Raw genomic sequence first — 13,158 nt, 5'->3', positions numbered from 1 at the left:
GATCCCGTCATCTCTTATTTCTATTACATGATCTCCATAAAGAGGACCCGTCATCTCTTATTTCTATTACATGATCTCCATAGAAGAGGACCCCGTCATCTCTTATTTCTATTATCATGATCTCCATAAAGAGAACCAGTCATCTCTTATTTCTATTACATGAGCTCCATAAAGAGGACCCAGTCATCTCTTATTTCTATTACATGATCTCCAATAAAGAGGACCCGTCATCTCTTATTTTATTACATGATCTCCAGAAAGAGGACCCGTCATCTCTTATTTCAATTACATGATTCTCCATAAAGAGTACCTCATCTCTATTTCTATTACATGATCTCCATAAAGGACCCTCATCTCTTATTTCTATTACAATGATCTCCATAAAGAGGACCCGTCATCTCTATTTCTATTACATGGATCTCCATAAAGAGGACCTGGTCATCCTTATTTCTAATACATGATCTCCATAAAGAGGACCCTGTCATCTCTTATTTCTATTACATGAGATCTCCATAAAGAGGACCTGTCATCTCTTAATTTCTATACATGATCTCCATAAAGAGGACCCGTCATCTCTTATTTCTAGTACATGAGATCTCCATAAAGAGGACCCGTCATCTTCTTATTTCTATTACATGATCTCCATAAAGAGGACCCGTCATCTCTTATTTCTATTACATGAGATCTCCATAAAGAGGACCGTCATCTCTTATTTCTATTACATGAGATCTCCATAAAGAGGACCCTCATCTCTTATTTCTATTACATGAGATCTCCATAAAGAGGACCCGTCATCTCTTATTTCTATTACATGAGATCTCCATAAAGAGGACCCGTCATCTCTTATTTCTATTACATGATCTCCATAAAGAGGACCCGTCATCTCTTATTTCTATTACATGATCTCCATAAATGAGGACCTGTCATCTCTTATTTCTATTACATGAGATCTCCATAAAGAGGACCCGTCATCTCTTATTTCTATTACATGAGATGTTTACATTCCTTGTAATATGAATAAAAGTGATCAACAAAAAAAAAGTGTATATTTTTTTTTTTTTTTAAAATAAAAACTTAAAGAAATAAGGAAAAAAAAAAAAAGGTTAAATAAAGTGTAAACCTTCTAGCTCAGAAAGGCGAATGCAAACAGCAATCATCTGACATGTGAGGCATCACAGTGAACATCGGACCCCTGTGTACATATAAAGTGGGGACCTGTAAAGCTCTTAAAGCGTAGCCTATGAACAGTAACATTTTCAGCTTTTGCACAGGCATGTGCAATTTTAAAAGCGCAACAATTGTGGTATGTATTTATTCTGGGTAATATTATTTATATTTTACAAAAAAAAAAAAAAAAAATTAAAAAATAAAATAAGGCTATGTATCCCAAAAATTGCGTATGAAAATCTGCTGCGCAAATACCATGTGATTATATATAAAATTATTCTCTATGGCCTCTGATAGAGAGATATATAGATTTTTTTTTTTCCCCCTAGCAAAAAAATAAAAGTAAAAAACTGATTGGTTACATGTAAACAAAAAGTCCCAGAAAAGGTGGAGGGGGGTTATACTAGAGGTGGTCATTGCCCCATAGATCTGGTCACGGCTGGGATATAATAAAATGCAGTGAATAATTAATCTTATTTTGCCCTGTAGTTGAATGGGGGGGGGGGGGGAACCGAAAAATTGTCCCCTGCAAAAGGCCCTTGGAGACCAACCTGTCCACCAAGGTCCCCCGAGTGCCATGTACATGGCAGGACTTTGGGTAATATCAAAACATGATGGGGTGACTGCAGACACCCCGATCCTGAAAATGGCAGCGCACAGCCCACCCCCCCATAGAACGCACAGCTCTGATAAATCCCAGGATAGCTGCTGATTGGGATCACCGCCCCCCTCCACAGGCCCGGGCACAACACATCTGCTGCATGCCGCCTCTGGAGAGCACCGGGCCCCGCACTCTAATCTCCGCTCTCACACAGGGAATCCGACATTAACCCCTCACTGCCTGACGCTGAGCAGCAAACCTGCAGCTCAAGTGCTTCCAGCGCCCCCCCCCACCCCCAGGAGAAGCCAAGAGACGCCCGTCTGTCTGACATGGACCGCCCAACCCCGACGGGGGAGTTGTATCATCATGTCACTGTTACATCATCCCCATCACCAAAAATACAATTTCATGACAGGTCCCTTTAAATAACCCTTCACCCCAAGAAGACCTTCTAATGTTACCAGCCGCTTCCCACAACGCACAGGGCGACGCCGCCGCTACTTCCACACCACGCACAGGCGACGGCGCCGCTACTTCCCACAACGCACAGGGCGACGGCGCCGCTACTGCCCACAACGCACAGGAGACGCCGGCTACTTCCCACAACGCACAGGCGACGGCGCCGCTACTTCCCACAACGCACAGCGACGGCGCCGCTACTTCCCACAACGCACATGCGACGGCCGCACTCCCACTAACTGCACACAGGCGCCGGCGCCGCTACTTCACACACGCACAGGAGACGCCGCCGCTACTTCCCACAACGCACAGGCAGCGCCGCCGCTACTTCCCACAACGCACAGGCGACGGCGCCGCTACTTCCCACAACGCACAGGCGACGGCTGCCGCTACTTCCACAACGCACATGGCGACGGCGCCGCTACTTCCCACAACGCACAGGCGACGCCGCCGCTACTTCCCACAACGCACAGGCGACGCCGCCGCTACTTCCCACAACGCACAGGCGATGCCGGCCGCTACTTCCCACAACGCACAGGAGACGCCGCCGCTACTCCCACAACGCACAGGCAGGCGACCGCCGCTACTTCCCACAACGCACAGGCGACGGCGCCGCTACTTCCCACAACGCACAGGCGACGGCGCCGCTACTTCCACAACGCACATGAGACGCGGCCGCTTCCCACAACGCACAGTGAAGCACGGCTGCCCTGCGTTGTGTGGTTAAAAATAGTAAATGTCCCTTTTTTCTTTGTAAGACTTTTAAGTATATTGCCAGTCATCATTTGAATGTGTCCCACCTGTCAGTTTTATCGCCGTCTGTGTCCCCGGCAGGGAGAGTCGCCCTCTTCATCTGTCCTGTATAATCACAGAGAGTGAAGGAGAATCCCCAGAACAGGAATAGAAGGAGAAAATCTTCCAGCGGGGACACTCTGCAGACATTTCCTCTTCCTGTTCATCTATGGGACAGGAAGTGAAAGGTAATCTCCCCCTTGGGGCACAGGCAGAAAAAAAAAAAAAAAAACAACATCAAACATGACAGGGATAATAACCCTCCCTTAGTCTACCCAAAATGAAAAGTTCTGTCTTTAGGCCTCCCAGTTACACTTGTGTGACCCCCCAAAGTCACACCCCATGTTTCCCTATTAGTAACAAAGTGACAAAGTCGCACCGACTTCAAAGTAGTCTCATCACTCTCTGTCTGACTGATGTGAGTTCAGGTCTGCAGACCTCAAGATTACACGGGCATTCCCTGAAATCGCAGCAAAATCGTGCGACTCAAGTTGCGGCAATGTGAAAGGGGCCTTACCGCATTCAGAAGGTACAACATTTTTGCCAAAAATGCTTCAGTGACTTGAAATTTTTGTACATCTCTAAATGTAAACCCTCAAAAGTTGCATGAAAGTAACACCAGCATTATATACATGCGACATGTGTGTGACTTTCTAAAGCACCAACTATCACAGTCTGCTTTGTGACCCGTCCCAAATTCCCCATCCATCTCTGTTCCTGGTGTCCCTTCTGCAAGAGAAATTATCTCCAACCCTAATTCTGATCCCAACCCTAGACCTAACCCCCAACCCAGACCTATCCCTCGACCTAACCCCAACCCTCGACCTAACCAAAGACTAAACCCTAGACCTAACCCCCGACCCCATCCCTAGACCTAACCCCCAACCCTAGACCCTAACCCTAGACCTAACCCCCAACCCTAGACCTAACCCTAGACCTAACCCCCAACCCTAGACCTAACCCTAGACCTAACCCCCAACCCTAGACCTAACCCTCGACCTAACCCCAACCCTAGACCTAACAAAGACTAAACCCTAGACCTAACCCCCGACCCCAACCCTAGACCTAACCCCCGACCCCAACCCTAGACCTAACCCCCCGACCCCAACCCTAGACCTGAACACCCGACCCCAACCCTAGACCTAACACCCGACCCCAACCCTAGACCTAACACCCGACCCCAACCCTAGACCTAACCCTCTGACCCCAACCCTAGACCTAACCCTCGACCCAACCTAGACCTAACCCTCGACCCCAACCCTAGACCTAACCCTCCGACCTATCCCCAATCCCTTTACCTAACCCCCGACCCCAACCCTAGACCTAACCCCCGACCCCAACCCTAGACCTAACCCTCGACCCCAACCCTAGACCTAACCCTCGACCTAACCCCAACCCTAGACCTAACCCCCGACCCCAACCCTAGACCTAACCCCCGACCTCAACCCTAGACCTAACCCTCGACCCCAACCCTAGACCTAACCCTCGACCCCAACCCTAGACCTAACCCTCGACCCCCACCCTAGACCCCAACCCTAGACCCCAACCCTACACCTAACCCCCGTCCCAACCCTAGACCTAACCCCAACCCTACACCTAACCCCCAAACCCCAACCCTAGACCTAACCCCCGACCCCAACCCCTAGACCCGACCCCAACCCTAGACCTAACCCTCCTACTCTCAAGCTCTCTCGTCTCCTCCTCCCATGCTCGTCTCCAGGATTTCTCCAGAGCCTCTCCAATCCTCTGGAACTCGGCTGCCTCCACTGGTCTGGCTATCCCCCTACTACCTTCAGGCAACCCTGAAAACTCATCTATTCAGGGAAGCCTATCACGTCTCCAACTAATCTCCTACCACTTCCATCAGCTCATTCCCCACAGTTATAACCTTTTGTACCCACCTGCCCACCCTATTAGAATGTAAGCTCTTCTGAGCAGGGCCCTCTTAATCCTCTTGTATTGTAACTGTATTGTCTCCTTTTTATATTGTAAAGCGCTGCGTAAATTGCTGGCGCTATATAAATCCTGAATAATAATAATAATAATAAATAATAATAACCCCCGACCCCAACCCTAGACCTAATCCCCGGACCCTAGACCTAACCCCAGACCCTGGATTAACTCTAGACCTAACACCTGACCTAATCCCAGACACTAGACTAACCCTAGACCTAATCCCCGACTAACCCCAACCCTAGACCTAATCCCCCGACCCTAGATTAACCCCAGACCCAACCCCCGACCTAACCCAGACCCTAGACCCTAACCCCTGACTCCAACCCTAGACCTAACCCCAACCCTAGACCTAACCCATGACTCCAAACCTAGACCTAACCCCGACCCTAGACTAATCCTAGACTAACCTTAAGCATAACTCTACCTAGTCTAACCCTAAACCTAACCGTAACTGTAGACTAACCATAACCCCTAAACCTAACCATAACCCTAGACTAACCCTAAACCATACCCTAAACCTAACCATAACCCTAGACTAACCCTAACCATAACCCTAAACCTAACCCTAGACTAACCCTAATTCTAGCTATAACCCTACTTCTAGCCATAGCACTATAAATGAGGTGAAGCCTGCTTCCGGGTTTAGGAGGCGTGTCTTGTGCGCCCCCTGCCTGCTGTGATTGTACACAGCAGGAGTCTGACAACAAGTCCCAATGATTCATGGCTAGCACCTGCTGATTGGCTGTGTTCAAGGACCGCCAGAAGCTCTGTACACAGGGAACAATCTCAAAAAGCAGGATAAGAAACAAAGATCTAAAAGCAGCGCATGTTATACACATTTAATCCTTTGATCACACCTAGATCTTACCCCCTTCCCAGCCAGTGTCATTAGTACAGTGACAGTGTATAGTATTATCACTCATCACTGGTATTGGTTTCACTGGTGATGTCAGTTAGTGTCAAATTTTCCATCGCACTATTGCAGTCCTATTATAAGTTGCTGATTACCCCCATTACTAGGATACAGAAAAAAAAGAAGGTGGATATTCCACACATACACCCATCAATATACACTTATTGTTTTTTTTTTGTTTTGTTTTTTAATCAAAGACATGTAGCTGAATAAAATTGCACCAAAATGGTATGATAAAATATTGGTGGGAATGGGGGGGTGGGGGAGTTTTTTTTCCACCCAAAAATGGTTTGTCTTTTTTTCTTTATAGTGCAAAAAAAAAAAAAAAAAAAAACGCAGAGGTGATCAAATACCACCAATTGTCTCCCCTCCCCCAGTGATCAGACTGTACATTGTAATAAAGGTGTGAGGCTGAAACAGGGCTGATCTGTGTCAGAGATTTGTGAAGAAGTGCACAGGCACCAGGATTTACATTTTGTAATCTGAGCCGCCATCTCAGTCCAGGAAGTAGATGGTGACCCTGGATGATGCCCGAATAGAGATGATGCCGTCCATCTGGAGATAAAGCAGATGAAAGCATTGTCATGGGAGTCCTGTGATCTCTGTGGGAGAGAATATAGAATAGGGGACACATTACATATCAGAAGACGGGTCCCCTTTAACAATGCCCAGCCCCCAGCCCTGTGCTGTGCAGCGGAGATATGGCAGGCCGGGGAAACACGCGACTTCGTCTGGAGTTTTGAAAACTTTTATAAATATTTATGAAAACTTTCCATCCTCGGAGGAAGGTGGGCGGAATTTATCAGCTGATCCCCCACGAAGCGTCTGACCTACATTCCGATCACCAGACGCTCTAATCCCACGGCGAGCGGCGTGGCGACAGGCGGGGTGCGCACAACGGGGACCCCTCACCAGGAGATCATCAGTGGTGGACCAATCCCAGGGCTGGAAGGATTCCCAGCGAACGTTCGGTGAATGTCAGATAATCTGCTCAGCGATAAAAAACGCCTTCTTCAGGAGGGCCCACGATGTGATTGGTCCCCCAGAGATTGCGGCGTCTCCTCCCGCCCAACACACAATGAGATTTAATCTTCATTTCCCAAAATCTCTTCCCTCTGAACTGCGTCCAGCCGGCGCCCCCCCCCCCCCCCCCCCCCCCCCCGGGAGCGGATAAGCTGATCACACGGCACCGGCGACCACGGCGACCACCACAGCCAAATCCCATCATTCCACTCCAATGGAGCCACCGGGCAGAATTACCGACAAACCGATCAACATTTCTCCACATGATCGACATCTAAACAGACGCATGAAACCCTTCAGTACCCGGCACTCCCCTCCCCCTTCCTCCCCCGATACCTGGCACTCTCCCCTCCCCCGATACCCGGCATTCTCCCTCCCCCTTCCTCCCCCATACCCGGCACTTCCCCTCCCGATGCCCGGCACCCCCTCCTCCCCAATACCCGGCACTCCCCTCCCCTTCCTCTCCCCCAATACCCGGCACACCCCTCCCCTTCCTCCCCAATACCCGGCACACCCCTCCTCCTTCCTCCCCCAGTACCCGGCACACCCCGCCCCTTCCTCTCCCCCAAATACCGGGCACTCCGACCCCCCCTTCCTACCCAATACCCAGCACTCCTCCTCCTTTCCTCCCCCGGCACTCCCCCCCCCCCCCCCCCCCCCCCCCAATACCCAGGTCAAGATGCCAAATTAAGGGAGGACGAGGAGGACGAGGGAGGACGAGGAAGGACGAGGAAGGACGAGGGAGGACGAGGGAGGACGAGGGAGGACGAGGGAGGACAGGGAGGACGAGGGAGGACGAGGGAGGACGAGGGAGGACAAGGGAGGACGAGGGAGGACAGCCCCGCACCTCCTCCCAGACCTGTGCTGACAGAAGTGGTGATGCCGCTGTCACTACTCCTGTCAGCCTTATAGTAGAAGGCATTTGGAGCGCCCTCATCTCTACAATACATGGTGTGTCCAGGGCAGCCGTCCCTTCTGCCCACCCCTTGTCTGGGCCCTGCTGTCACCACATGAAAGTCCTGTGCCGTGTCCCCCTGCCAGGTATTTGTTCCCTCTCCCAGAGATCACATGACTCCCCCTGACAACACCTTTATCTCATCTCCTCTCCAGAAGGACGGCACCATCTCTGTTCAGCCATCATCCAGGGTCACCATTAGGGATGGGCGAACTATTCAGCCCGAGCACAAAGTTCAGGCCGAACTTTCTTTGTTGGACTGTTTGTTCAGCTCACCGAACCGACCACAATGCATTGCGGCGCTGAATAGTGTATTGCAAGCCCCCATATTGGCTGAAGCAGTGAAAGCTTCAACCAATCAGGGCACAGAGCACTGGCACAGTCATGATTGGACACGGTCATCATGACTTCATCCAATCATGGCTCATTCCCGCCCCACAGTATAGAAGTATTCTTTCCACGGCAGGTATTGTAGGTGCGGAGAGTCATAGATCAGCCTCTGATCTACACTGAGATCTTCTATTGTCAGTGGAGGATAGGAGTTTCCCCGTCAGTCCAGGGATAGTGAGGAGGACTATCACTCAGCTCTGTATAGTGTGCAGCTCGAGTAGGGAGCGCTCAGAAAGGGTCAGTGTTAGTGATGGCTGAACACCGTCTATTTGATTGGGTTACTGCCACTTTAATGCCATATATCTCTGTGCGTCACTGTATGCTTGGCGCGTTATATTGCAGTGTATTATAGTGTATCCGTGGAGTGCGTCTGTGTAGTGCGAGTTCTCAAATTAAAGGGCACTAAACACCTCTTTACATGGATTAAAGCACATCTACATATATTTGCTTATGAGCACCACCCCTCCCTCCCATAATGTCTGGGAGGACAACAAGGAGAGCAGACGTTCCATTGGCACTGTTAGGGGGCCAGCAACAAATGTGTCCACAGGCGGACGTGGTGGTCAATCCTCAGACAGGGCATCATTTCCTCTGTTTGGTGAATTTGCCCGTACTATCCAGCGTCCTTTCAGAACGGGCATTCAGTGCTGCAGGAAGTATCATTACTGATCATAGAATGCGTCTGTCCACAGACTCCGTGGACCGTCTGACTTTTATAAAAAAAATGTATCAGTCCTGGATCGCTCCTGATGCTGATGTCACTGATTAAGTCTTTTTTGGATGTGGAATCTCTGCAGGACTTTGAGGATGCCCAGGTTTGAGGGCGTGCAATCATTTCATCTGGGAGGAATGTTTTGGGGTAGGTTTCATGGGCACAATTAACACCCAAAGACAAAAAAATGTCTGCACCTGTTTGACAGCTGCATATCATTGCAATGTATTACAGCAAGGCCAATTCTTCATTTCATCAAGATTACCTCTATAGGGTTACGGTGGGAAGACACACAAAGACCAATTTTTACGCACCCGTTACTTCTATCCAAAGTAACACCAGAATGTATCCAAAAATCTCGAATCTTGTCCCCAGTGCACCACATTGTGACCTCATCATACACACCGGCGGCGCCCCCCCTCCCCCCCCCCCCCCCCCGGACATCATCCAAAAATAAAAGGCAGCATGCAGGAAAATGTCATTTATTTGGCTTTATAAATGCAATTATTGCTGCAGCAGATTCTATGCACAGTACATATGTACCCCCCCCCCCCTATATTGGAAGGAATTTTCATTTTTAGGCTTTTACTTAAAAAAAAAATAATAATAATAATAATAACAACAACTGCTCATTTAAAAATGAAGTTTTTTCACGAACATTCTATTTATTGATCCGTGTCCCCCAGGGCAGGTCCCGGACTCCGATGCCCATTGTATGCCCAATTACTTGCATATGAGCTTTCAAAACTGGCACTTTGGATTTTTGACGTTCGGCCATTGATTTTAATAGGGTTCATTATTCGGGTCCAAACCTTCGCAGTAATCGTTAGTTCTGGTGATCACTGGAAATGACTCCTCCTGCCTGCAGCAGGTTGATGACATCATCTCAGCCCAGGCGGAGTCACTGACTGGAGCTCAGGGACGGCATTTTAAAGCGGAGCTCCACCAGAAAAAATTTAAATGTCAGCAGCTACAAATACTGCAGCTGCTGACTCTTAATATAAGGACACTTACCTGTCCAGGACGCCCGCCATGTCTTCCCCCGCCCCTCGGCTCCCGCCATGTCCTCCCCCGACCCGCCCCTCGGCTCCCGCCATGTCCTCCCCCGACCCGCCCCTCGGCTCCCGCCATGTCCACCCCCGCCCCGCCCCTCGGCTCCCGCCATGTCCACCCCCGCCCCTCGGCTCCCGCCATGTCCTCCCCCGACCCGCCCTCGGCTCCCGCCATGTCCTCCCCCGCCCCTCGGCTCCCGCCATGTCCTCCCCCGCCCCTCGGGTCCCGCCATGTCCTCCCTTGGCTCCCACCATATCCTCCCCCGCCCCGCCCCTCTGCTCCCGCCATGTCCTCCCCCGACCCTCGGCTCCCACCATGTCCTCCCCCGACCCACCCCTCTCCATGTCCTCCCCCGACCCGCCCCTCGGCTCCCGCCATGTCCTCCCCCGACCCGCCCCTCGGCTCCCGCCATGTCCTCCCCCGACCCGCCCCTCGGCTCCCGCCATGTCCTCCCCCGCCCCGCCCCTCGGCTCCCGCCATGTCCTCCCCCGCCCCGCCCCTCTGCTCCCACCATGTCCTCCCCCGACCCACCCCTCGCCATGTCCTCCCCCGACCCGCCCCTCGGCTCCCGCCTTGTCCACCCCCGACCCGCCCCTCGGCTCCCGTCTTGTCCACCCCCGACCCGCCCCTCGGCTCCCGCCATGTCCACCCCCGACCCGCCCCTCGGCTCCCGCCATGTCCTCCCCCGACCCACCCCTCGGCTCCCGCCATGTCCTCCCCGCCCCTCGGCTCCCGCCATGTCCTCCCCCGACCCACCCCTCGCCATGTCCTCCCCCGACCCACCCCTCGGCTCCCGCCATGTCCTCCCCCGCCCCTCGGCTCCCGCCATGTCCTCCCCCGCCCCTCGGCTCCCGCCATGTCCTCCCCCGACCCGCCCCTCGGCTCCCGCCATGTCCTCCCCCGACCCGCCCCTCGTCTTCGGGGATACTGCGGCTATCTACGCCCGGAAGCGGGAGCAAATACCTGGATTAGACAGGGAGGGGAGGATCTGGACAGTTTAAGTTCCATTTTTGGGTGGAGCTCCACGTTAACGATAAAAAAGGCAGAGCTTTTCGGAAAACATTCCCATCTCTGCACGTCACATGCATTGCTGAGCTGCGGCGCCCCCGACATGTACGCAGTACAACGCACCATAGTGAGCTGCGGTAGGTTGCATCACAAATCTTGTTGGATTTTCAGTAACTTTCGGAGTTTGCGATTTAACGCAACATGTTAACGGGTCACAAGGGACCCCGACCATCCAATCAGGTCCTTCCTCACATAATATTATTATATCTCTACAGAGGCCCCACACAGAGCCATGATTGGCTGTAATACCTCAAGGGGGAGGGGCTCCATGCTAAATACACAGGAGGAATAATCTGAGGAGGAGAAATTATTTCAGGAAGTTCCAGAGGGGAAAACAAATCCGAATTTTATGACCCAATTTACCCCTCCCCCAACCCCCCAGGATCAGCAGGTACAAAGACAGTCCATATTAACCCTTTATCCTCCAGGGAGCTCGGCACTGACAGGGAAAGGGAAAGGTCCATCATCACCGCTTGTCATAGGGAGTTAACCCCTTCCACCCCAGTGATGTCACACTATTAACCCCTTATGTCCCAGTGGGTGTGGGTTAACCCCTTGTGCCCCAGTGATGTCATGCAAATATTTAACCCCCTCCTGCCCCAGTGATGTCACTATATTAACCTTTCCTGTGACCTCTCAGAGAAAATTAACCCCTCCAGAATATCACATGATGTAAACCCCTCGTGCCCCGGCGATGTGTAACAATTACCTTTCCTACCTCTGTGATGTCCCCTCATGTTTTCATATCACACAATATTAAATTACCTCACCTCCCGCCCCAACAATGTCACAAACAAAACCCCTTCTGCCCCAGTGATGTCACAGTATTAACCCCTCACTGTCCAAGTGTATACCCAATCACACACAGAATTCCCCCATTGATATAATAAAGTAATAACCCCCAACACCCCAGTGATGTCACACCTCATTAACCCCTCGTTGTCCCGTGATGTCACACCTCATTAACCCCTCGTTGTCCCGTGATGTCACACCTCATTAACCCCTCGTTGTCCCGTGATGTCACACCTCATTAACCCCTCGTTGTCCCATGATGTCACACCTCATTAACCCCTCGTTGTCCTGTGATGTCACACCTCATTAACCCCTCACTGTCCAGTGATGTCACACCTCATTAACCCCTCATGGTAATGAGAAACACAATATGAGCCCCTCCCCCCAATCCATGTCATGAGATAGGAACCCCTCTCTCTCTCTCCGGTGATGTCATGCCCCAGTCCCATGACGTCACGCAGAGTCTCACTCACCTGGCAGCAGAGCCCGGCTCAGCAGGCACAGCAGTCCGAGCACCGCCGGGCGGGGTCCTCCCATGTCTGCAGATGAAGGGAGCGGAGATGCCACGTGTGAGAGCCGCCGGTCCTTCCTGCCTCCCGTGACGTCACCGGGACTCCTCGGGGATGACGTCACACATTGGGGGTTCCCGCAGCAGGGGATCGCGGTGTGACGTCACGCGGTAGCGGTACCGCCGGTGTGACGTAGGAACTCAACTGAGCGCTCCAGCCAGCGGCGGTCTATTGTCAGTGCGAGGAGAGCCCCGCCCACCCGGTATGACCCCGCCCACCCCAGTCACCCTGAATGAAAGGACAGCTCCGCCCACCCGGTACAACCCCGCCCACCCCAATCACCCTGAATGCGAGTAGAGCTCCGCCCACCCGGTACAACCCCGCCCACCCCAATCACCCTGAATGAAAGAACAGCCCCGCCCACCCGTTACGACCCCGCCCACCCCAATCACCCTGAATTCATATTGGAGGGTTTATTCTAGCGGAGGGGCGGGGCCAAAGCATCTTATGTGAACATTGGAAACTTTGTAACAAAAATATAAACATTATTATTATTATTATTTTTAATTACTGTCAATATTATTATTATCATGTCTATTAATTTTATTATTATTATTGTTTATATTATTTTTAAATATTGCTAATATGATTCTTGATATTAATATGAATGCAAATTCTTCTTCTTTTTGTTATTATTTTTTATTATTATTATTATTATTATTATTATTATTATTATTATTATTATTATTAATAATAATAATAATAATA

At 51.0% G+C, this 13,158-nt stretch overlaps 1 protein-coding gene across 1 annotated transcript in view; it reads right to left on the bottom strand.

The window, feature by feature from the left end:
* LOC143926742 (uncharacterized) overlaps window positions 1–12,641 on the bottom strand; it is a 41,648-nt gene extending 29,007 nt beyond the window's left edge. Inside the window, exon 1 of the mRNA XM_077450779.1 lies at window positions 12,355–12,641. Coding sequence (XP_077306905.1) covers window positions 12,355–12,418 — 64 coding nt within the window. The 5' untranslated portion in view covers window positions 12,419–12,641. The remainder of the gene's footprint in view (window positions 1–12,354) is intronic.
* Window positions 12,642–13,158: the final 517 nt, after the last annotated feature.

This window comes from Lithobates pipiens, unplaced genomic scaffold, assembly GCF_037356315.1.
Source record: "Lithobates pipiens isolate NorthernLeopardFrog02 unplaced genomic scaffold, aLitPip1_a1.2 Scaffold_23, whole genome shotgun sequence".
NCBI classification, from domain to species: Eukaryota; Metazoa; Chordata; class Amphibia; order Anura; family Ranidae; genus Lithobates; species Lithobates pipiens.
The sequence above is the reverse complement of the archived record's forward strand: the minus strand, read 5'-3'. Positions and strand labels throughout refer to the sequence as shown.